This window comes from Bos indicus, chromosome 23, assembly GCF_029378745.1.
Source record: "Bos indicus isolate NIAB-ARS_2022 breed Sahiwal x Tharparkar chromosome 23, NIAB-ARS_B.indTharparkar_mat_pri_1.0, whole genome shotgun sequence".
Lineage (NCBI taxonomy): Eukaryota > Metazoa > Chordata > Mammalia > Artiodactyla > Bovidae > Bos > Bos indicus.
In genome coordinates, this window is record NC_091782.1 from 42,873,309 (window position 1) to 42,899,764 (window position 26,456).

The following is a 26,456-nucleotide window of genomic DNA, read 5'->3' on the forward strand; positions in this document are numbered from 1 at the left end:
TTTGCCATGAAGGATCTCTTAAAACTAATGAACTCAAGGTCTCGAGTGTGACACACATTTAGCACAGGTACAGGGGTTCACACCTCAGACAACCAGACAGAAAAGGTGGGGTACCTCCAGCAGCAATGCACATCCTGCCAGAGGTTCAGTATCCTTCAAACCCTTGAGTGTGTGGGCGTTCGTGTTCCTACAAGAATTACTCTGGGTGGATTTAGGAGGAAAAAGTATTACCATGGAGCTCAAGTTGCTGGATTTTTTAATGTATTCTTCTAAGACTGGACCATGAAGAAGGCTGAGCACTGAAGAATTGATGCCTTTGAGTCATGATGCTGGAGAAGACTCCTGAGAGTCCCTTGGACAGCAAGGAGCTCAAACTGGTCAATCCCAAAGGAAAACCACCCTGAGTATTCATTGGAAGGACTGATGCTGAAGCTGAAGTTTTCCAATACTTTGGCCACCTTATGCAAAGAGCTGACTCATTGGGAAAGACCCTGATGCTGGGAAAGATTGAGGACAGGAGAAGGGGGCGACAGAGGATGAAATAGTTGGATGGCATCACCAACTCAACAGACATGAATCTGAACAAACTCAGGGACATAGTGAAAGGGAAGCCTGATGTGCTGCAGTCCATGGGGTCACAAAGAGTCGGACACAACTGAGCAACTGCATGAACAACAAAGACTATAAACTCAGGCCTGTGAGTCCCTGGAGTGTGGTGGTTTGTTCAGATTCCTCATACAGTGTCAGTCACCAGGAACATCAGGCTGTTAATTTGCTCTCATGCAGCAGGAATGAGTGGCTCCTCTCTCCTCTAGGGCTGTCACTCGTCTCGTCAAAGAAAAATTAACTCCTGTATCTGCTGCTTTAGCCCCATTTAAAAGGAAATGAAGCAAAACATCCTGGGCTGCATACACTTCCCAGTCCTAATACTCAAGTAATGCTTCAAAAGAAGTGGCCAGTCATTAATGCACGCGGGTTCACCGTTTAGACAAGTGTCACTGTGCACTGGGGTGGGACTCCCACCAAGGCCATGAGTCTTTTCTCCAACAAAGTATGAATGTCACCAATGAATGAATGGACCCTTAGCAGCACCCAGGGTCCCTCCTGGGGAGTATTCATCGCTGTGATGAGGGGTCACTAGCTCCGATTCTAAACCAATGTCAAGGCTTCAGCTGCTTTTTTTCACTGGGACTCTACCTGCCAACTTTTTAGTGGATAACCTTGCAATGGAAAAATCCCCTGGAACTTCAAAATAATGTTCTGTTTTTGAGAGAGAGGACAGCCTGGAACTGAGGGGGAGAGGGGAGAGATGGAGGGAAATGAACCTAATGAAAACCCAGGACAAGACTAAAAGCAGCGTGAGCACAGTGACAGAGGACCTGTTCCCCAGAGGCATGGGTAAGAGATGTGGCGACAGTGTGTCCCCGAACCTTGGGGACACCTAGAGGAAACCAAGTTCAGCTGTCCGGTTGATTGCTCTCATTCTTCTGCAGCATCTGTGAGCTGGATGGAGCGGGGGCTGGCTCCCCTGGCCGCGGCCCCACCCTTCCCACCCAGGTACCTTGACCACCAAGAGCCAATCATGGGAAGGAAGCAGAAAACCCCCAGCTCCCCCAACAATGTGGTCCTGTAAATGCAAACTCCAGCACGCAAGCAAGTCTTCATAGCATTATATTAAAGTCAAACTTTTCTTTAAAAAAAAAAAAAGGCATGAGTACTCGTTTTAACAATGAGGTTACACATTTCGGGCAGGTAAGCTCTAACCGCTGACCCACTGAGTGCCTGACTTCTGGGCCCCTCGACCTAGGGGAGCCCCGCAGCCTCCAGGTGACGGGAGAAGAGGGGGCGGCCCCCACACCCCAGGACCTGCTGGAACCTCTGCCCTAACACGAGGAGGGAGATGGAAAAGCAGGCGTGTGTGGATGCCTCCGCTGGCCGGAGGTGGCCTCGTCCTCAGGGTTAGCTGAACACGGTGTTGTGTTGCTGGGTCACTCGGATGAACGTCGCCCTCCTGCTGAGCTCTTTGAGTTTGGCGGCCCCCACGTAGGTGCAGGTAGACCTCAGTCCCCCGAGAATATCCAGAATCGTGTTCTCGACATCCCCTTTGTAAGGCACTTCCACAGTCTTGCCCTCAGGGGCTCTGGAAGAAAAAGGAAGCGTTTCTTTCAGTTTGGTTCTTTTCCCTGAACTACCCAGCCAGGATCCCCAGCTTTGGCACTTGAACCCACCCCAAGGCACTCGGGCAGCTGCATGCCACTCTCTGATCCAACCCACCCTGGGAGGACCTCAGCCTTGCTGCACACGCCACGTGGGTCAGGCCAGCATCGCGGGTGAACGCACTCCTCCCACCCAAGACGCACAACCTGGCTGCTGACTGCCCAGAGTGCTGGGAACACAAAGTCTCCATCAGCACTCCTGGAAGAGTTGCAGACCTGGCCCGCACCCCACCACCTCCTTCAGGTACGCCACACCTTCCATCGGAAACCAGCCCCCTCTTTCCATCCTCTGCTAATCTGTACACGGGCCTCCAGCTGACCCAGAGTCCAGAACACTGATGGGGTGGGGGAACAGACCTCACGGCCACCTCCCACCAAGGCCTCTCCTGCTGGCCCACCCTAACCAATAACAGAACAAGCCCAGAGTGTGCCCTTCCCCCGTACCCCTGCCAGCCCTCCAAATGGCATCAGACAGAGCATCTTCACAAGAGACGATCAAGAGAGGAAGAAGGGACAGAGAAAATGGACAAGTGGGCACTGTGAGGTTACATGGAGACCTCCACGAGTGAGGTAAGTGATTCCACTCACACGGCCTCTGTTGGGCACCCCTCAGCTTACCTCCCTGCATCTGCACAAATCACCATGCCTGGACGTGGTGTGGGGCCTCTGCAAGGTGGACCCAGAGCAGAACTAAGGACCTCCTCAACACCCAAGGCTTTGGTAAGCATCCTTCATGTTTTCTGGGTGACACTTAGAAATTCAGGTCTGGCTCATGGCACAAACGTTAAACCACATCTGACTGTCCTGCTGAGTGCCTGTCCCACTCTTCCCAAGGCCACCAAGCAACACTGCCGGATTCCGCGTCACACCCCTTACTGCAGGTTCTGAAGATACCATCTAGACTTGTGTTAGAAGGGACATTACAAGAAGGGAATCTCCAGTCCACACACAACTAGCCCCCATCCAAGGGTCAGGAAATCTGGAAATTCTAACAATTTACCAAATACCGGAACTTTAGCTGGTCTCTTCACATGAAAAAACAGCATCTCTTGATCAAAAAGTCATTACCTAGAATTTCAAAAGGGTATTAACTCTTGTGCATTGAAATCTACACATGTAAGACTACCCTCAGGTAAGATCTAGTAGTTTAAACCATTGACCAGAACAAGACAAGGATGTCCATTCTCACCACTGTTATTCAACATAGTTTTTGAAGTCCTAGCCTCTGCAATCAGAGAAGAAATAAAAGGAATCCAAACTGGAAAAGAAGTAAAACTGTTTGCAGATGATGAGACTATACACAGAAAATCCTAAAGAGGCCACCAGAAAACTACCGGTGCTAATCAAGGAATTTGGTAGAGCTGCAGGATACAAAATTAATGCACAGAAATCTCTTGCATTCCTATACACTAACAATGAAAGATCAGAAAGAGAAATTAAGGAAATACCATTTTACCATTGCAACAAAAAATAAAAATACCTTGGAATAAGCCTACCTGAAGCAAAGACCTTTCCTTGGTTAAAGAAGAACAGTATGGAGGTTCCTTAAAGAACTAAAAATAGAGCTACCCTATGACCCAGCAATCCCACTCCTGGGCATATACCAGAGAAAACCCTGAATTCAAAAAAGATACAGGCACCTCAATGTTTACTGCAGCACTATTTACAATAGCCCAGACATGGAAGCAACCTAAATGTCCATCAACAGGAATGGCTACTGATGTGGTACACATACAGAATGGACTACTACTCAGCCATAAAAAGGAATGAAACTGTACCATATGCAAAAACATGGATAGACCTACAGACAGTCATACACAGTGAAGTCAAGTCAGAGAAAAACAAATATGCAATAACACGTATATGTGGAATCTAGAAAAATGGTAGAAAGGAACTTATCTACAAAGCAGAAATGGGAGGGAAATGCAAATAAAGAGGGGATATAGGTATACATATGGCTGATTTACTTTGCTGTAAAGCAGAAACTAACACAACATTGTAAACAAACAACTAGAGTCCAATAAAAATTAAGGAAAAACAAAAACACAACCATTGACCAGACCAAGGGCTGGCCTAGTGGCTAGTTTACAGCAAGTTCATGAAGCTGGTCACTGGTCACACCCAAGATGACTGGTATTGCTATACTCTCTGACCACAGACCAACATGTGCCAGAAATGATAACCATTTCATTTTTTAACAAACATTTCCATGGCCTCCCCAGGCTTACAGACACCCTCCAGATCCTCAGCATCACTTCTTCTCTAAGTGGCGATGGTACCTTTTGCAAGTCATTTATCATCAATGCCCAAGTCTTCTCATCTGTAAAATGAAGGGCTTTGATGTGTCTCCCAAGGACAGTGTGAGAACTAAATGGGTAATGACTGGGAAGGAACTAGCAAAGCATAAATAACTCTGCCTTAATTAAATATAACGTCAAAGTAAGAGAACCAGTCTTAGGAGGAGATTAGATGATGGGGGGGCGGGGGTGGTGCAGAGACAGAACACGGATGCAGCCTAGAGGGCTCACGCTGCCTCTGGATTACGCTTCTCACTCCTTCAGCACTTTCCTTCCGTGTCTAAGATTTGATTGAATCCACTTCCGGAACTGAGTCTTGGTACTCCCAAATCTTCTATTTTCTGTTTTGTCTAAACCCTGCTGGAATCACAGAAGATGGTTTTTTGTTCAGCTCCTTGGTTTCTGTTCGTGCTCTAGCCTGGTCCGGCCTTCCCTACCTGCTTTTCTTAGAAACCCAAAACAGATGCAGTGGCTAGAGGGCAAAGAAAGTCCTCCAGGCAAAGCATCTGGCTGTCATGCAATCGCCATGGCTCCTCTCCCAGACCAGCACAGGCCCTTGAACAGTGGTACTGGTAAAGCATTAAGCTGCTTGGCAGAGGTTCAGGTCGAAGGGGAGGCAGTAAACCCCTTTCTCTCTCTCCCCCGACACTATCCAGCCTCCTCCACCAGTCATCACACAGGAGAAAGAGGCCTTTGGAGGCCGTGTGGGACGGGGGTGTCCCTCTTGTCCTAAACTGTCTGCAGCTTCCAGGATGAAGGTATGAATGTAGCCCCCAGCTCCTTGTTCCCACCCCGCTGTCCCCATAACTACAACATCTTTTTCTTATTGCGATTCCCCCCAAGAGAGAAAAAGACTGCAGAGAAAGAGGAGTGAAGTTAGACTACCAGTACCGAGGAACAGAGCTCTGGGGGGGACCCCACCCCTCCCACCAGCCTGCCCACCTGAAATATCTCAGTGACTGAACTGTGTACCTTGAGCTTGGCTCAGACCTTACATAATGCATCCAAATCCCACGTCCTCATGGTAAGCTTTTGGGTGTGGAATAAGTGGTAGGAAATGGAGGGTATCGGCCCATGGCAGGGGGCCAGAATTCCCGAGCTCCTGTCCCATCCACATGGTGCAGCCTGTCATCACTGCCAACTCTGATGAGACGCAACGGCAGGCTCTACAGAGCAGGGCGAGGTGGTGAGTAAATTCTGCCACAGCGTTCTTCAAACACACGTACACACAATTAAAATGGAAGTGGAGCAGATAAGCAGACGTGAACATCCCTTCCACAGACTGATAGGATTAGATGCCTACAAATGCTGCCTGTGTCAGCTGTCTAAACTTGCAGGCGGGGCGAGTCCGGTGGGAGCTGCTGCAGGTGACACCGGGCATTCTTCCCAAAGGTCTGACCTCCAGGAGGGGGTCTCACCCACCCCATCTCACATGCGGTGGGAGACCCTTCAGCCTGACTCACGCCAGGCTCCACAGGGGCTCTCTCAGGACGAGGCTGGGATATTCTGGCCTAGCCCCCTGGAAGCCTAGTGGGTCCCCTCCAGGGCTGGCAACAAAAGTCATAACTACTCACGCATACCCCTAATTCCATTTCCAACTCGACCCCAAACACTGCCAGTGCTAGTTGGATAAAAATTATGGCTGTTTTGAGAGAGGCCAGGATGGGTTTTCTAATCAAAGATGACGTAAATAGATGGAAAGAAACCGTGTTCTTGGATTGGAGGAATCAATATTGTCAACTTGCTTATACTACCCAATGCAATCTACACATTCAATGCAATCTCTATCAAATTAGCAATGACATTTTTCACAGAACAACAACAAAAAATTCTTACAATTTGTATGGAGACACAAAAGACCCCAAATAGCCAAAGTGATCTTGAGAAAGAAAAATGAAGCTAGAGGAATCAGGCCCCCCTGACTTCAGACTATACTATATACAAAGCTACAGTTATCTAAAGAATATGGTACTGGCACAAACACAGATGTAGGTAAATGGAACAGGCAGCAAGCTCAGAAATAAATCCACTCACCTATGGTCAATTACATTAACGTCATACACAAAAAGAAACTCCAAATGGATTTAAGACCTAAATGTAAGACCTGATACTATGAAACTCAGAGGAAAACATAAGTAAAACTCTTTGACATAAATCACAACAATATCTTTTGACCCATCTCCTAATAAAAATAAACTGCTGGATGGCATCACTGACTCGACGGACCTGAGTCTGAGTGAACTCCGGGAGTTGGTGATGGACAGGGAGGCCTGGCATGCTGCGATTTATGGGGTCACAAAGAGTCGGACACGACTGAGTGACTGAACTGAACTGAACTGAATTAAACTCAAAAAAGTTTCTGCACAGCAAAGGAAACCATAATCAAAATGAAAAGACAACCCACAGAATGGAAGAAAATATTTGCAAATGATGGCAACTAGCAAGGGATTACTTTCCAAAATTTACAAATAGCTCATGTGGCTCAATATTAGAGATCACCTCTCACACCAGTCACAATGGCCATGATCACAAAGTCTACAAAGAGTAAATGCTAGAAAGGGTGTGGAGAAAAGAGAACCCTCCTACACCGTTGGTGGGAATGCAAACTGGTACACCCACTATGGAAACAGTATGGAGACTCCTTAGGAGACTAAAAGCGGAGCTGCCATATGATCCAGCCCCACTCCTGGACATGTATCTGGGGAAAACATGGTTCTAAAGGATACATGTACCCCAGCATTCACTGCAGCTCTGTCTACAATAGACGGGACATGGAAGCATCCTAAATGTCCATCGACAGATAAATGGATAAAGAATATGTGGTACATATAACATGTACACGATGGAATATTACTCAGCCATTAAAAATGAAATAATGCCATTTGCAGCAACATGAATAGACCTACTAAGAAGTCAGAAAAAGACAAATATCATATGACACGGCTTCTATGCACAATCTGAAAAGAATGATACAAATGAATTTATGAATAAACTTACGGTTACCAGGAAGGAAGATGGGGACAGACTCAGAGTCTGGCACTGACATGTACACACTGCTGTGTTTACAGCAGATAACCAACAAGGACCTACTGTATAGCACAGGGAACTCTATTCAGTATTTTGCAGTAACCTATAAGGAAAAAGAATCTGAAAAAAAAATGTATACGTATGTACAACTGAATCACTTTGCCACACACCTGAAACTAACAATGCTGTATATCAACTATACTTCAATTAAAAAAAGGTAAGCCATACAGTTATTTAAATATCTTAATTTTAAAAGTGTTTCCCAGGTCTTTCCCCTGGTACCATAATATAGAGAGACTCGTATTCTTTGAGACCTACTTCCATCCCCCAGGTCTCCCACATTGCAGGTGGATTCTTTTACCAGCTGAGCCACCAGGGAAGCCCAAGAATCCTGGGGGATCTTCCCAACCCAGGGATTGAACCAGGGTCTCCTGCATTGCAGGCGGACTCTTTACCAGCTGAGCTACAAGGGAAGCCACCATAATATAAACTTGTACTCTCTGAGACCTATTTCCATCCCATTCCTGTAAGAAGCAAGGGAATGTAACCTCACCAGTGATGGCGCTGTGCCCACTCCCCTTCCCACCCCTACATACCTATACTCCGCGACCCCTCCGGAGTGTTTCTTCATCGCCGTCTCTGAGCTCATCCCATAGAAGAGCTTGAGCTTCTGTCCGTTCCTCTCGATCACCTCTCCAGCACACTCAGTATGGCCCGAAAACATTCCTCCCAGCATAACAAAATCTGCTCCAGCCCCTGTACCCCAAAGTGGGGACAAAAAGAAGCAGCAGAGAAAAGAGTCAGGGAAAAATCAGCTCCAGAAAGATGCAAGGACTACCAACTCTCACTCCCTCTCCCGGCTATAGTGAGAAAAACCTCGACTTCCCTACTCGGGGGGAAAAAGTTAAGGGCAGACGGGCACCAGACAGTCCGAGCAACACAACCTACTGAAGCTTGGTGACTGGTACACGTGGCAATCCTCAATGGTTATTGTTGACTTCCTATGACCATCTTCCACAGGTCTCTCTTAAAATCAGAGCAGCTTTAGAAGTGAGCAGCATCTCAGCGTGTTGTCCCATCTCATACTTAATACAATAAATCCTCTGCCATGTCCCCATTGGGCATCTGGTCAACCTAAAGGTCTCTGCACTCTCACACTCTGTAGAGACGGGAAGGGACCTCAGAACAGACAGAACTTCCTGCCCTAGAGCTTGGGCATGAAGGAGAGATATCTGTACATATGTATATAGGTGTGTGTTTGTGTGTACACATGTGTATGTCTGTGTACATCAAACATATACACACATCTGTCTAAAGATATCTCCTGTAAAACTCGACTCACACCTCTGTTGTGATAAACATTTGACTTCCAGTGTAAACGACACCCCATATAAACCACCGAATGACATGAAACTTCCAGGACTGGTACAGAGGAGACTGGAGTGTTGCAGTGGCCTTTGGAGGTTATGTTGGATCCGAACCAGGAGTGGTAGGACCAGGGCCGGCTCACTGCTCTGTCCTCAGTGTTTATCACAGCACATGGCAGAGGTGGCGTGACTAGCTGTCAGGAAAGTAGAAGGCATACACGGAAGAAATAGAAACAGTCACCGTTCACCATCCTGACCATCCTACTGAGGGTTTACATTCAGAATCGGGGGATACCAGGGTACAGAAGTGTTACACAGTCAGGATGAAGGGTCAGAAGGAGCAAGCACAGACTCCCCTAAAAACTGGCCTTGACCACTTCCAGCTGGTCGCTTAAATATTTGTAAGAGGACTTCGAGGTGTGCCTCGGGTGTCCCAGGCCCTTCCGTCCAGCATCACAGAAGGCCGGCTCTGCAGGGCTGGACCCTGGGCCTGGGAATCAGGCAAGCGAGGGCCTCCTGACTTGGCAGCAAGCTTTGACGACTTCCCCGCAGGGTCCCCAACACAAATGCCAGCTCCTCGGTCCCCCTGCCATGATGATAAGGGGGCAGGGACAACTGGTGTCCGGTCAGGCCTCCTGATGACCACAACTCAGGAAGCAGTGCTTTTAAGAGGCTTCCAATCACTTCCCTTTCTGAACGCTCTTGTGTCCTTTCCCAACCAGCATTTTTTCCCAAAGTGGTTCCTCTCCGTCCGAAGGCATGGCTACACTTCCTGGAATGGGGGTGGAGACAAGCCTTCAGAGCCCGAGTCCAGAGACCACTCTGCACAGGGTGCCCGTGTGCCCTATTAGAGGGGAGCCCGAGACAGACACCCCTCAGTGTTCAGTACTTCCAGCTGAAAACCCCACAGTGTTCAGTACATCCAGCTGAAAACCCCACAGGAGAAACGTCCCTGGTGGCTGATCGTTATTATAAGAGGTGAGTGAAAGACCAGTGGAGCAGGAATCCTGATTCTGCCCTCGAGTGCGGGACCCTTACCTTGTCACTCGCCTCTGGGGGCCTCTGTCCCCTGCACGTTCTCCAGGGTTGCTACGAAACCTAGCTGCTAAGAACACTGCCCTGCGTAATGAACCCAAGACGATTTACGGACTGAACCAAAACAGTGATAAAGAAGGACAAGAGGGGGATATCACCTCTTACAGGTGAGAGGAGGGGCCAGCGGCATCTCTGAGGGGTGCCCAAGGCAGAAAATTCCCTCCAGCGAAAAAGAAAAAAATAAACCAGCAGCAAACCCGGTCCTGGCATCAGGAAAGGAGGGAAGGGCTGCCTCCGGCTGGTACACCTCACAGCTGTGGACTGCAGTCGGCAAAGGTTCAGTGGCGGGCACGGGGCACAGCCTGCAGAGATGCTGCATGGCCCAGTGCCTTCCCAAGGAAACACCTGGCCAGCTGGCCCGTGGTCCAGCCCCACCAGACCACAGCCGGACGCTGCTGCCCCCAGTGGGAAACAGGCTCCTCAGCATCTGGTAAGTGAAACTGCGGCTGGGATCTCAGTCCCTCCCTGGGGATATTAACCCCAGGTTAGGCTCCAAACACCCCCTCGCTGAAGTTTTGGGGGGCATCAGACCTGGTACAGTCCCCTTCCAACGGGTCCCCTGAGCCCTCTCAGTGGTGACTTCTGGACTCTGCCCACTATCTATCCCTGGGCACTGGGCTAGAACCAAAGGATGCCAGGATGTGACCCAATCAGAGGCTGAGACCCAGGGAGAGGAAACTCAGGATTGGCCCCGATCCTCTCCGAACGTGTCTGCCCCCTCCCTCCAGCAACCCCACACAGAGTTCACCCTTCCCCCTCCAACCCCTGCACGCTCCCGCCCCTCCACGGCCTCTTACCAAAGGCTTTGGCGACATCTCCTGGACACGTGCAGCCTCCGTCCTTCAAAAAGGGGAAGAGCAGAGAGAGGAGGTCAGTGGGAGCTGGGCCAGGCCATTGCCTGCCCCCTCCATCTCCCCCCGGGGGAATGAGATGGTGTCTGCTGGCCTGGCCCCCTCCGGCCACACCCAGCAGAGTCCAGGCCCAGCACTCCCCTTGTGACCAAGCCGGACTGTGTGGGTAGCTCTGTCAAGTTTACGATTAACCTCCTTCTCTGAACTTTTATTCCTTTTCTTGTTCAAAACCTTGTTCTCCTCAAGACTGAGGAGTATCAGGAAAAAAGAGAGGAACTGCAACCCAGCAGGACCCCATGGGGCCCTTCCTGGGAGACAGGCCAGCCCCTGTATTGTCTGCTCAAGCTCCTCTCTGAAGTACCTAGATAATAGTATTTGATGCACAGTTCCTGAGTTGCTTTGCAGATATGAAAGTGAAAAGTGAAAGTGTTAGTTGCTCAGTCATGTCCAACTCTTTGTGACCCTGTGGACTGTAGCCTGCCAGGCTCCTCTTGGCCATGGAATTCTCCAGGCAAGAATACTGGAGTGGGCTGCCATTCCCTTCTTCAGGGGATCTTCCTGACCCAGGGATTGACCCCAGGTCCCTTGCATTGCAGGCAGATTCTTTACCATCTGAGCCACCAGAGAAGCCCCTATTTGATGCACAGTTCTTGAGTGGCTTTGCAGGTATGAAAACCCACCATCAAACAGAAGATGTTAACTACTCTACTAATATTTGATGACCATGAGCACATAGCCCCAGGCCTCCTGGAACCTAAGGACCAATAACATGAACCCCTGTGACATCACCCTGTTCCCTCACCGTCAACCAATCAGATAATTGTGCACAAGCTGATCACGTGACCCTGCAATCTGCCCCCCCACACTCCAACCTGGCTTTTAAAAGTGCTTTGCCAAAACCCTTCCAGGAGCTTAGGGTTTTTTTAGGGCACGAGCCACTGTCTCTTGCATGGCCCTGCAATTAACCTTTCTCTGCTCCAAACTCCAATGTTTCCGTTTGTTTGGCCTCGCTGCATCGGGCACTCCAACTTGTGCTAATGCCCTCCCTCACCACTGCACCTGCTATTCCCAGGCCCCGTCAGTCATGTTTCAGGCCAGTACACGCCCCGCCCCCCAAGCCCGCCGCCCCCACCACCCGCCCACGCTCCCCCACTGGGCATCAGTACTCCACTTAGGATGCAGGAACCACTGAGCAGGCAGGATCGGGGGGCTGGACCTCATCTCCACCAGCCCTCGTACAACATGCCTGGCCACTGGCCATCCCCACATAACTAGCATTCAGTCATCCCCTCTCCCCGCTGCTCGACATGAAGTGAAACTTATTTAGCACAAGAGCACTAGTATTTTATGAGCCTCAAAGGACACTGAGTTTGCTCCTTTGTATTTCAAGCCTTGTGTCTCCTTGTCACTGTCTTGTAAGGTCCCCAGTTTCCTTCAAGTCAAACACAGGCTCCCGGCACCCCCTTGACCCACAGAGCGCCCTGCACTGGCTCACTGCCCATCACTGTGGGCTGCTGGCACAGTTTGGCCACGGGGGTTATGTTTCAACACCAGGGACCCAGTACAAAACCACAGGACACAGACCTACTGGGTTTTCTTACAAGCATGAGAAGCACAAAATAACCAGGCTGCTACCTGCTGTTGGCAGTGTGGCCTGTGTGAGGTCCGAGGAGGAAAAGGCCAGCCACGTGGCCTGGGGTAGCTGCCCACCCAACAGAGAAAAGCAAGGAAGCAGAGGCCCTGGGAAGCCAGGTCAGTGCTCAGGTGCTGCCTGTCCCCAGGAGAGGGGACACACTTTGGGAAGGATGCAGAAGACCCAGGCCACCCGAGCTACCCATGTGGTGATGGCAGGAAGGTGGAGGGCATCTCCATGGAACTGAGAGGAACCACCTTACAAACAGCATCTCTGACTGAGGACGTGGGTCCCTACGACTCAATCCTCCTTTTCTGGTCTGCTTTTAAGCCTGTCCTTCCAGGAGCTAGACCTCAAACACTCAGTTCAGTTGCTCAGTCGTGTCCAGCTCTTTGCAACCCCATGGACTGCAGCACGCCAGGCCTCCCTGTTCATCACCAACTCCCAGAGCCTACTCAAACTCATGTCCATCACGTCAGTGATGCCATCCAACCATCTCATCCTCTGTCATCCACTTCTCCTCCCGCCTTCCATCTTTCCCAGCATCAGGGTTTTTTCCAATGAGTCAGTTACACATCAGATGGCCAAAGTATTGAAGTTTCAGCTTCAGCATCAGTCCTTCCAATGAATATTCAGGACTGATTTTCTTTAGGATTGCCTGGTTGAATCTCAAACACTGCTTCATTGCAATTCTGATCAAAAGGCAGGGGTGGGGGTTCAATTTCTTGTTTTTATGAATATTTACTGACTGCAATTACCTCCTCCATCAAGTGCATCATTCATGTCTGGCTTTCCTGACCAGGGAGGACCATGGGGTCACAGGCAAGGATTTATTTCAGAAGCAGGCTCTCCATAAAGGGCACGTGGCCAAAGCTCTTCATGTGAATACAGTCACACACATGGCCGTGTGTCTTGTTGGTGCTTCAAATTTACCGCATATTTTTACTTTCTCTTTCAAAGGTGCAACCCCTCTATGCCCTTCACTTGACTTGCCAATTATTTTTAAATTGCTTTATCTTTTTATCAAAATCAGTTCTCCACAATAGGGTTTCAAACTTATAACCTCAAAAGAATAAATAGGGACTGGCCCTGGCAGTCTGTGGTTAAGATGCCCAAGCGTCCACTGCAGGGAGCATGGGTTCGATCCCTGGCAGGGAACTAATATCCCATACGCCATGCAGTATGGCCAGAAACAAAGAAGATTAAATACACTCATGCTCCCAATAAGAAGGTCCCTAGCATGGCCTGACTTAAAATATGTGTGCACACCTACACACACACACACACACACACAAGCGTGTTCTTAAGTCTTTATCTCACTTGTGAATAGTTTGTGACTGCTCGTGCGGGCTTCTGCAAATGTCACACCTGTGTGGTCAGTGATGAGGCCTGACTCAGAAAGCCTGCGCTCTAGGGACCCCCAGAAAACAAGCTCTTCTCCTCCCAGGATGTCCACAGATGTCAAGATGTCCACAGTTAACAGGACTGCATGATGTGCTTGGGAGAGGAAACCATACATAGCACCTCATCTACTCACTGTGCCAGGGTGGGATTTATGAAACAGACAACGCATGGCCAGCAGGCAGGGCTACAGTGTAACCAGTGCAACCCAACGTCACACAACACCTTAGGGCAAAGGAGTCTGCCCCCGACTACATTTACAGGTAATCTCCAAAGGAGGTTCAAAGCATCCTTTCATGTTCTCAGGAGGCAGAGACATGCATGTAACTTTCATTCATGAACAGGCACAGCTGCAGGGAGGTTTTTTTTTTTTTTAAACATGCAAATATTTCAAGGGTTCCTTGTTTTGTTTTCCAAGAGTGTTGAAGTCTTTTAGTAGAAGAGGTATCACATGACATGAGTGATGATTCGATCTGTGAACTGTCAGCATGACCTCTTCTTAAAAACAGCTGCCCAGCCCTAAAGGAAGGGGCAGTGAAAACAAGCATGTAGTGGACAGAGGGGACTAATCGAGCACCAACTATGAACAAGGGGTTCTTACAAATTTCATTTTTCTATTCAAGCACCACAAGTACCAGAAGTTGATACTTTGTAGGTGGGGAAAAACAAAGAGGGAGGCTCAGAAAGGTGGAATGACTTGTTCAAGGTCACACAGCTGTAATAATGGATGAATGAAATTAGAACCCTAGTTAAGAGTCAACTCTAAAAATGTCTAGAAGCATACATATCAAAACATTAGCAGTGGTTATCTTAAGATGGCATTTCTATAGAAGCAAAAACAGAAATGGGACCTAATCAAGCTTCTAAGCTTTTGCTCAGCAAAGGAAACATAATCACAACAAAAAGACAACCTATGGACTGGGAGAAACTATTTGCAAATGATACAACTGACAAGACCTTAATTTTCTAAATATACAAACAGTTCATACGACTCAAAAACAAACAAACAACCCCATCAAAAAATAGGCCAAAGGCCTAAATAGACATTTCTCCAAAGAAGACATACTGATAGTCAATAGGGACATGAAAAGATGCTCATCATCCCTAGTTATTAGAGAAATGCAATCAAAATTACAATGAGGTACCCCTCACACCAGTCAGAATGGACATCATTAAAAAGTCTACAAATGACAAATGATAGGGTGTGAAGAAAAGAACTCTCGCACACTGTTGGTGAGAATCTAAATTGGTGCAGCCACTATGGAAGAGGATGGGGTATGGAGGTTCCTCAAAAAACTAAAAACAGAGTTGCCATGTGATCCAGCTATCCCACTCCTGGGCACACATCCAGACCAAACTCTAATTTAAAGAGAAACACGCACCCCTCTGTTCATCGCGGCACTATTCACAATACCCAAGACACGGAGAGAACCTAGCCTGTCCGTCGACATATGAATGGATAAAGCTCTCTCCACACACACAGAGCAATAGTACACAGCCTTAAAAAGAAGGAAATCATGCCATCTCAGCAACATGGACGGACCTACAGATTATCATACCAAATGACGCAAGTCAAAACGAGAAAGACAGGGGCTTCCCTGGTGGCTCAGTGGTAAAGAAGCCACTTGCCACTGCAGGTGTGTAGGGTCAATCCCAGATCCAGGAAGATCCCACGTGCTGTGGAGCAACTAAGCCCATGCACCACAAGTATTGCGCCTGCGTGCCAGAGCCCAGGAGCCACAACCACTGAGCCTGCACACCCTGGAGCCCACGCTCGGCAACAAGAGAAGTCACTGCAATGAGAAGCCTGCGCACCGCAGCTGGAGACTAGCCCCTGCTCGCCACAGCCAGAGAAAAGCCCACGCAGCACCAAAGACCCAGCACAGCCAAAAATAGATTATTTTTTCAAAGACAAATACAGTACCACTTATATATGGAATCTAAAATATGACACAAATGACCTTATCTACAAACAGAGACAGACCCACAGACCCAGAGAACCAGGCATCTTGTGCCTGCCAAGAGGGAGGGGTTGGAGGGAGGCTAGACTGGGAGTTTGGGATTAGCAGATGCTAACTATTACACATAAAATGGGTAAACAACAGTGTCCTACTATATGGCACAGGGAACTATATTCAATATTCTACAATACATCATAATGGAAAAGTATATATATGTGTGTGTAACTGAATCACTTTGCAGCGCAGCAGAAATTAACACACTGTAAATCACCATGCTTTAATAATTTTTTTAAAAGATGGCATTTCTTGTAATCTTTATTTCCTCTACATTTCTACCTTTTACTAGGCTAAATGTATTTGGTGGAGGGATTTTTCAAGCCTCAAAAAAATGCAATTTTTTGAATGACTTTGTTTAGATCTTTTCAAATAATGGTCTGACCATTCCTAAACTAACCATTTCTAAGCTAATGTATTAAAGCAACAAAATAAATCTGCAGATCAATGGATCCCTCTTTGTGGAGGGTCAGTGAAGTGGATGAGAGCTCTACTGACTGGGTAGAGACAAGCAGGGCGTTGGGGGTTACTCTGAATCAGCCCCACCTCTATCATTCTCTCCTCAAACTGGAGAAGTATGCTCTCTCGGTCTTTATCAATTACAACGGTTAAAACTTTGGCCCTGAGTAGAGAGATAACAGTGATTCCAGCCAACCTCACCACAGGACTTTTTTGTTTTCAGGTCCTGCCTGGGAAGCACTACAGAGTCCAGACTATTTTGGGTATGGACAGTGAACTCATCTGGTTCTTCAAATCCCTCCCCTTCCTCAGGGTTCATCAGGTACTGACTCTGATCTCTTCACTGGAACACAAGCTTGGGAGCCCTGAGGGAAAGGCCAAGCTATAAGCACAGATTAAGCTGAAGCTCCCCGCAAGGCACTGGGGTGGGAAAGGGGCGGACCAGGAATGCTGGGCCAACCCTGCATTCTTGGTGACTTCAGCGAGCCCTCACCCTCTGAGTCTCCACATTTTCTAAATGAGGGTGATCAAGGGAAGGCATGGAACACAGGAGGTCAACAGGCCTCGGTTTCAGAGCTGGCTTTGCCCGCCACCAGCAGTGTGATGCTGAGCAAATCACTAAGGTCTCAAAGCTTCAGTCTCCTCACCAGGTGTGATAATGTTATATGTCAACTTGACTGGGCTGTGGAGTGGCCTTTGGTCAAAAATTGTCCTGGGTGTTTCTGAGAGGGTGTTTTGGTGATAAGAGTATGTGTGTGTTAAATCGCTTCAGCTGTGTAGAACTCTAGGCAATCCTATGGACTGTAGCCCACCAGGCTCCTCTGTCCATGGGGTTCTCCAGGTAAGAATACTAGAGTGGGTTGCCATACCCTCCTCCAGGGCAGCTTCCCAATCCAGGGATTGAACCCATGTCTCTTAAACTGGCAGGCAGATTCTTTACCACTGGTACTACCTGGGAAGCCCTTTGTGGATGAGATTAATATGCAAATCAGTAGAGTAAAGCAGATTGCTCTCCCACATGTGGGTGGGCCTCACCTAATCACTTGAAGGCTTGAGTAGCACAAAAAGGCTGAGACTTCCCCAAGGGAGAGGATTTTTCCTCAATGACTGCCTTAGAACTGTGATACTGACTCCAACTGAAACACTGGCTCTCCCTGGCTCTCAGGTCTTTGAACTCAAGACTGGAACCACACAATCAGCTCTCCTAGGCCTCCAGCTTGCCAATTCACCCTATAGATCTTGCAATTTTTTTCAGTCCCATCATCACATGAACCAATTTATTTCCTTATAATAAATCTGCTGCTGCTGCTGCTAAGTCACTTCAGACGTGTCCGACTCTGTGCGACCCCATAGACGGCAGCCCACCAGGCTCCCCCATCCCTGGGATTCTCCAGGCAAGAACACTGGAGTGGGTTGCCATTTCCCTCCCCAATGCATGAAAGTGAAAAGTGAAAGTGAAGTCGCTCAGTCATGTCCGACTCCTAGCGACCCCTGGACTGCTGCCTACCAGGCTCCTCCGTCCATGGGATTTGCCAGGCAAGAGTACTGGTGGGTTGCCATTGCCTTCTCCGTATAATAAATCTACTTCTATCTAAACACACATGTGCGCACACACACACACACACACACACACACACACACACACACACACACACACACACCCTACTGGTTCTGTTTCTCTGGAGAATTCTGACTAACACACCTGTCCAAAGAAGATAACAGCTACCTAATACCTAGACCGTTCCAGGGATTAGACATTATAGATATACCAGCCCAGAAGATAGATGTTCAATACCTGACAGCCTCTAAAGCTGTTTCTACCTTTAAAATGCTTTGTGTCACATCCCCAGCAGATGACAAGACAAAATGAACTGGTCACACCTTACTCTTCACCTATCCCAGGGAGTGTCTTGGATTTCTCAGCCCTCTGCCTCTTGGAAGCCCACATGGGTCACAATAAATAGAAACCCAGCTCAAGTCCAGCCTCTTAGCGGTGGCCAACCCCCTGCTGTGGCTTCTTTCTGAACTTCAGTAGCAAAGATGTGCAAATTCAGCGATTAAACCGTAAAATGAGGCAGCTGGAAGGAAACCAGACAAAGTGGCAGGATCCGAACAACTGACAGGTTTCCACTGGGTTTAGGACTCTAGGCAAGCGGGAAAAACCTGTTTGTGAAACTCCATTAGACAGATAGCAAAGAAAACAGCTGCTCTGAACCACAAGATGCTTAGCTGATCAGAGGAATGAGCTGAAGTCAGGGGTGCAGAACCTATGTAAGTCTGTGAACTTCATGGGGTCTTTGCTGGCTATAAATTGAACTTCTAGCCTTACCTACAAAAGCTCTGGCCATCAATGGAAAAATAAGAACCACAGAGCATCAGGACCACCAGCCTGGGCTGTCACTGTCCCTGACAAACTCAGAGAAGCTGTTTTGTGGGTGTCAAAAGATGGCTCTGGCACATGGACCCAGCCTGTGTGTGCTGAGCCTCGACTCTAGAAGCCAGTGCCTCTCAAGCTTGAGAACAGACCCAGGTTACTCGGAGGGCTTGTTAATTTCACCTTCAGGGCTTCCCATTCACTAGGTCCGAGATGAGGCCTGAGAACTTCTCACAAGTTCTCAGCTGATACTGGCACTGCTGGTCTGGACACACACTTAGAGAATGGCTGACAGAAGCTATACATTAGAGGGTGCTGGGTAAGGAGATCCCAGGTTGATGTTCAGAGTGACTTGTGGTGCAAGTCACCACAAGCCTACCACCCCTACTCCCCCCAAAGTCGTATAAACTAAGCAAGTATGAAATTTCCAGAAAGACACAAGTATGCAATCTCAGAGTAAGTCCACAGTAAAACGTCATTAATTTGAAGTTTAGAAATGGTAGCCATTGAAGGAATATATATAAGGTCTAAATTGTTATTAAGACTCCTGATGGTGAATGAAGACTTATGACTAATTACATATGGTGCTCTAGGGGCCAAACTGTGAAGAGTCTAATTCGACAGGATTGTGGGAATGTAAATTGATACATGCATTATGGAGAACAGTATGGGAATTGCTCAAAAATCTAAAAATAGAACTACCATATGACCCAGCAATCCCATTCCAGACATATAACCAGAGAAAACCATAATTCAAAAAGATACATGCACCCCAATGTTCATTTCAGCACTATTTACAATACCAGGACATGGAAGCAACCTAAATGTCCATTGACATATGAACGGATAAAGAAGACGTGGTACACACGCACAATCACACACAATGGAACATTACTCGGCCATAAAATGGACTGAAACTGAGCCATTTGCAGAGACACAGATGGACCTGTGTCAGAAGGGAAAATCAAATATCATATCTTAACACATATACGTGGAATCGAGAAAAATGGTACGGACGAACTTATTTGCAAAGCAGAAGTAGTCACAGACGTAGAGAACAGATGTAGGGATACCAAGGGGGAAAGGAGAGGGTGCAATGGACTGGGAGATTGGGATTGACGTTTATGCACTGTTATGCATAAAACAGATAACTAGTGAGAACCGACTGCATAGCACAGGAACCCCACTCAATGCTCTGTGTGACCTATGTGGGAAGGAAGAGGGGATATGTGTATCCATGTGGCTATGCTGTACAATAGAAACACAGCACTGTAAAGCAACTATACTTCAATAAAAATTTTTTTTTAATTAAACAGAATGGGGGCCAGGAATGTGTATGGTGAAAAGCTTCCCTGCTGTCATACAACCAGCCCAAGAGGCGGCTATGGTGAGCATTCAAGAACCACCCTGGAGGACAGCCCTGTTTGGTAACTCCAATGATGTCACTCCATAAATCAACTCACTCCGTAAATGTAGGATGCTGGCTCTATGTCAGCCTTTTATGCACAAATTGTTCAACAAATGGGTCTTAATTTGTTCACTGAGGCAAAAGATAAAAGAGAATGATACTGAGTTGAAGAACTTAGAACTGTCGTGCACGCATGCTAAGTCACTTCAGTCATGTCTGACTCTGCGTGACCCTGTGGACGATAGCCCACCAGGCAAGAATACTGGAGTGGGTGGCCATGCCCTTCTCCAAGGGATCTTCCCAACTGAGGGATCGAAGCTGCATCTCATGCCTCCTGCACTGGCAGGCAGGTTCTTTACCACTAGCACCACCTGGGAAAGGACTCTGTCAGCACCCGATAAATCTTCAGTCATTTATTCCAGCCCCAAGCACACAGCAGATGCTCAATGAATACAAACCAACTGAATGGATGGATGGACAGAAAGCCTGGATGAGAAACCAGAAGGAGCACAGGAAGTGAGCGTGGGACCACGAATCAAAGACCTAAATCATTTCGGTTTATCCAAGTCATGTGGGGGAAGCACTGGCGGCAAGGCTCAGATGCTGTAGTAAAATCTGAAAGAGACTGTGTGCTCATAGGGATTTTTAAAGTATATTATATACCCTCAATACTGAAATCAGGTTGATTATATTCTTTGCAGCCGAAAATGGAGAGGCTCTATACAGTCAGCAAAAACAAGACTGGGAGCTGACTGTGGCTCATATCACAAATTTCCTATTGCAAAATTCAGACTTAAACTGAAGACAGTAGAGAAAACCACTATTCTGGTATGACCTAAATCAAATCCCTTATGATTATATAGTGGAAGTGACAAAGAGATTCAAGGGATTAGATCTGATAGAGTGCCTGAAGAACTACGGACAGAAGTTCATAACACTGTATGGGAGGCAGTGATCAAAAACATCCCTAAGAAAAAGAAATGCAAAAAGGCAAAAGGGTTGTCTGAGGAGGCCTTACAAATAGCTGAGAAAAGAAGAGAAGGGAAAGGCAAAGGAGAAAAGGGAAGATACACCCATTTGAATGAAGAGTTCCAAAGAATAGCAAGGAGAGATAAGAAAGCCTTAAGTGAACAATGCAAAGAAATAGAGGGAAACAACAGAATGGGAAAGACTAGAGATCTCTTCAGGAAAATTAGAGATACCAAGGGAACATTCCATGCAAAGATGGGCTCAATAAAGGACAAAAACAGTATGGACCTAACAGAAGCAGAAGATATTAAGAAGAGGTGGCAAGAATACACAGAAGAACTATACAAAAAAGGTCTTCATGACACAGATAACCATGGTGGTGTGATCACTCACCTAGAGCCAGACATCCTGGAGTGCGAAGTCAAGTGGGTCTTTGGGGGCATTACTATGAACAAAGCTAACAGAGATGACGGAATTCCAGCTGAACTATTTTAAAGCCTAAAAGACGATGCTGTGAAAGGGCTTCACTCAATATGCCAGCAAATTTGGAAAACTCAGCAGTGGCCACAGGACTGGAAAAGGTCAGTTTTCATTCCAATCCCAAAGAAAGGCAATGCCAAAGAATGCTCAAACTTCCACACAATTGCATTCATCTCACACTCTAGCAAAGTAATGCTCAAAATTCTCCAAGCTAGGCTCCTTCAACAGTCTGTGAATTGAGAACTTCCAGATGTGCAAGCTGGATTTAGAAAAGGCAGAGGAACCAGAAATCAAATTGCTAACATCCGCTGGACCATGGAAAAACCAAGAGAATTACAGAAAAACACCTGCTTCATTGACTACACTAAAGTCTTTGACTGTGTGGATCACAACAAACTGTAGAAAATTCTTCAAGAGATGGGACTACCAGGTCACCTTACCTACCTCCTGAGAAATCTGTATGCAGGTCAAGAAGCAACAGTTAGAACCAGACATGCAACAACAGACTGTTCCAAATGGGGAAAGGAGTACGTCAAGAGTGTACATTGTCACCCTGCTTATTTAACTTATATGTAGAGTAAGTCATGCAAAATGCCAGGCTGGATGAAGCACTAGCTTGAATCAAGATTGCTGACAGAAATATCAATAACCTCAGATATGCAGATGACACCACTCATACGGCAGAAGTCGAAGAGGGACTCAAGAACCTCTTGTTGAAAGTGAAAGAGGAGAGTAAAAAAGCTGGTTTAAAAATCAACATTCAAAAGACAAAGATTATGGCATCCAGTCCCATCACTTCATGGCAAATAGTTGGGGAAACAATGGAAACAGTGACAGACTTTATTTTTGGGGCTCCAAAATCACTGCAGATGGTGATTCCAGCCATGAAATTAAAAGACACTTGCTCCTTGGAAGAAAAGTTATGACCAACCTAGACAGTGTATTAAAAAGCAGAGACATTACTTTGCCAACAAAGGTCCATCTAGTCAAAGCTACAGTTTTTCCAGTAGTCATGTGTGGATGTGAGAGTTGGACTATAAAGAAAGCTGAGTGCCAAAGAATTGATGCTTTTGAACTGTGGTGTTGGAGAAGACTCTTGAAAATCTCTTGGACTGCAAGGAGATCCAACCAGTCCATCCTAAAGGAAATCAGTCCTGAATATTCATTGGAAGGACTGAAGCTGAAACTCCAATACTTTGGCCACCTGATGCAAAGAGCCAACTCACTGGACAAGTCCCTGATGCTGGGAAAGATTGAGGGCAGAAAGAGAAAGAGGCAACAGAGGATGAGATGAATGGATGGCATCATTGGCTCAATGAACATGAGTTTCCGCAACGCCAGGGGACAGTGAAGGACAGGGAAGCCTGGCGTGCTGTAGCCCATGGGGTAGCAAAGAGTCGGACACGACTAAGCGATTGAACAACAACAAATTATGTCCTCAAAGCAGGTCCAGAAATCAAATCTCACTAGTTTCAATGCTGAACCAAAACCAATAACAGATCATCCCACCAGAATATGTTAATTTACTATATCCACTTTTTTTTTAACCAAAATATCCTGTCAATTATTTAATGTGAGAGCTTGGCTTAGCAACTGAACAAGTGAAAAGGACTGAAGATTTAATTTACTATATTTAATATGAGTCCATTGTTATAGCACCGCTAAAAACATGCCAAAAGTTCAGAATTTAGATATATATTATTAAATATATATAATTCAAATGTTTATAGGATATATATACGGGCTTCCTTTATGGCTCAGCTGGTAAAGAATCTGCCTGCAATGTGGGAGACCTGGGTTCAATCCCTGAGTTGGGAAGATACCCTGGAGAAGGCAAAGGCTACCCACTCCACTATTCTGGCCTGGAGAATTCCATGGACTGTACAGACCATGGGGTTGCGAAGAGTAGGACATGACTGAGAGACTTTCACTTTCAGGATATACATGTATAACTCACATAAACTGAAGCCATAGCTCTGTCCAAGTCCATCCAACTGTATCTGACAAGTTCTGCCCTGTTCTGAGCATCTCACCTAGAAGGAGACAGATGTGATGACTACTTGAATGATGGACATGTCAATAAAGGTAGAGGAGAATGACGGATAAAATGAGGGTTAAATTGACACAGATTCAATCTGTAACATGTAGTCGCTGAGTACTGGGGTGTTTTCCCTCGAGGAGCTCCATAACAGTGTTGTTAGATCACTGATTCTCTTCACCTCCATCCATATACCCCTCCACCTGCATAATCTAACTTCTGCCCCCAGCATCGCACCGAATCGCGCTCACTACAGAAACCGGTGACCGGCCGGAGCACTGACAGCACTGCAGATGTGAATAGCTAAGATGAGGTCACCTTGGAGGAAGGTGGGCTCTAGTCTGATGTTCTTATAAAAAGGAGAAATCTGGACACAAAGGCAGCCGTGCATGCGGGGAGGATGCCCTGTGAAAACCAGAGCTCTGGTGCCCTTAGCTGAGCAACTACGAGAAACTCTGGAGGCTGGAACGGGGGTTTCCCTGGAGGCTTCGTGGCCCTGCTGACACCTTGATCTTGGACCTCTGACCTCCAGAAGAGTGAGACAATATACTTCTCTTATTTGTTCAGTTCAGTCACTCAGTCATGTCCAACTCTTTGCGACCCCCTGGACTGCAGCACACCAGGCCTCCCTGTCCATCAGCAACTCCCAGAGTTTACTCAAACTCATGTCCATTGCGTCGGTGATGCCATCCAACCATCTCATCCTCTGCCTTCTCCTTCTCCTCCCGCCTTCAGTCCTTCCCAGCATCAGGGTTTTGTCCAATGAGTCAGTTCTTTGCCTCAGGTGGCCAAACTATTGGAGTTTCAGCTTCAGCAACAGTCCTTCCAATGAATATTCAGGACTGATTTCCTTTAGGATGGACTGATTGGATCTCCTTGCAGTCCAAGGGGCTCTCAGGAGTCTTCTCCAACACCACAGTTCAAAAGCATCAATTCTTCAGTGCTCAGCTTTCTTTATAGTCCAACTCTCACATCCATTCATGACTACTAGAAATGTATACCTGTGATGGATTCATTTTGATATTTGGCAAAACTAATACAATTATGTAAAGTTTAAAAATAAAATTAAAAAAATAATAATAATAAACTTTACTTTTAGAAAAAAAAAACCATAGCTTTGACTAGACAGACCTTTGTTGGCAAAGTCTCTGCTTTTTAATATGCTGTCTAGGTTTGTCATAACTCTTCTTCCAAGGAGCAAGCATCTTTTAATTTATGGCTGCAGTCACCATCTGTAGTGATTTTGGAGCCCCAAAAAATAAAGTCTGTCACTGTTTCCCCATCTATTTGCCATGAAGTGATGGAACCAGATGCCATGATCTCTTGTTTTCTGAATATTGAGTTTTAAGCCAACTTTTTCACTCTTCTCTTTCACCTTCATCAAGAGGCTCTTTGGTTCTTCTTCACTTCCGGCCATAAGGGTGGTGTCATCTGCATATCTGAGGTTATTGATACTTCCACCGGCAGTCTTGATTCCAGCTTGTGCTTCCTCTGGTAAGGGGCAGTTTGTTACAGCGAGCCCTAGCAAGCAAATACGTGACCCTCTCATTTTCTCAAAGCTCCCCATGTATCCCATCATGATACGCACCACCTCCAGCTATTACTGACTACAGAGTAGTTGCTGACCAAGGAGCCGCCCCCGTCTCTGCAGTCCCTAGGCAGTAGGGCCTGTATCTCTGTTGAGTGTCACCGTCACCGAACACTGCGAGCATGGTCCCCAGCTGGCTCCCAAGACTGCAGGGTCACCAACGAGGTGAAGGGTGGCCGGGGAGCAAGGGCCTCCCAGAAACGTCCCCTCCCAGCCCTGCCGGGACACTTACCGAGATGATGTGCCCCTTCAGGCCATGGGCCGAGTCTGCACACTCGATCACAGCACTCAGCTGGGGGTAGCCCACCCCTGTCTTGGTGCGGGTGGTGCACACGGAACCTGGATGGAGGAGGAGGGGGACCCCAGAGAGAAATGGTTAGGGCTGAGCAGGACTCGAGACAATGAGCCTCCTCTCCCATCACACAGCCCTACCCCCATTTCCTGGGGGCGGAGCAGGGGGGAGGTGGGGCGCTGGGCAGAGCAGCCCCCCGCAGCTCAGCAGAGGTGGGTATAACCGCTGTCCTGGCCACTCATCCCTTCTGGGCCATATCACCCTCATCTGCTCAAGTCCAGGACACACCCCACTACACCGGTCACCATCACTCTCCACAACATCAGCTCCCTCTTACTGACTTCCCAGCCTCCAACTCCACTCCTTCCCACCTTCCCTCACTTCCCACACAACCACAAGGGACCTTCAGATGCCTCCCGTGGCCTTGAGCCTCCTTGACCTTCAACTTCTGTCAAATGACTCACTTCTCTAAGCCTCGGTGTGTCACTTAAAAGGTTGAAATGAAAGCATTGACCTCATGGGGCTGTGATGGAGATGAAATGGCATGAGGGATGAAGACTGCCCAGCCTCCAGTAATCCGCTGAGTAAAGGAGGCCGGTGCTCAGGGCATGCTAGCAGCCACCTTCTGCCTCGGCTCTGGCCTCTACACACGCCAGCCTCCCGGTCCAGCCTCCCTCTGACCTGGCTCTGGCCTCTACACACACCAGCCTCCCGGTCCAGCCTCCCTCTGACCCGGCTCTGGCCTCTACACATGCCAGCCTCCCGGTCCAGCCTCCCTCTGCCTCGGCTCTGGCCTCTACACACGGCAGCCTCCCGGTCCTCACCCTCTCCTGGTCCATCTCTCACCCTGTCCAGCCCGGCCTCTGAGGTGAGCTTCCACTGCAGAACTCAAACCAGCCACCTTGATGCCTTCATCCCCCCTGACCTCTGCCCTCCCCATGGTCAA

At 47.6% G+C, this 26,456-nt stretch overlaps 1 protein-coding gene across 3 annotated transcripts in view; it reads right to left on the bottom strand.

Moving 5' to 3' along the window:
• Window positions 1-1,655: 1,655 nt before the first annotated feature.
• Window positions 1,656-26,456, bottom strand: part of GMPR (guanosine monophosphate reductase) — a 60,690-nt gene continuing 35,889 nt past the window's right edge. For all 3 annotated transcript variants that reach the window (XM_019985913.2, XM_019985912.2, XM_019985911.2), the window contains 4 exons: window positions 25,451-25,557; window positions 10,800-10,842; window positions 8,137-8,296; window positions 1,656-2,140 (listed from right to left, as the gene is read on the bottom strand). In XM_019985913.2, the coding sequence (XP_019841472.1) occupies window positions 1,960-2,140; window positions 8,137-8,296; window positions 10,800-10,842; window positions 25,451-25,557 (491 nt within the window). In that variant the 3' untranslated portion in view covers window positions 1,656-1,959. The remainder of the gene's footprint in view (window positions 2,141-8,136; window positions 8,297-10,799; window positions 10,843-25,450; window positions 25,558-26,456) is intronic.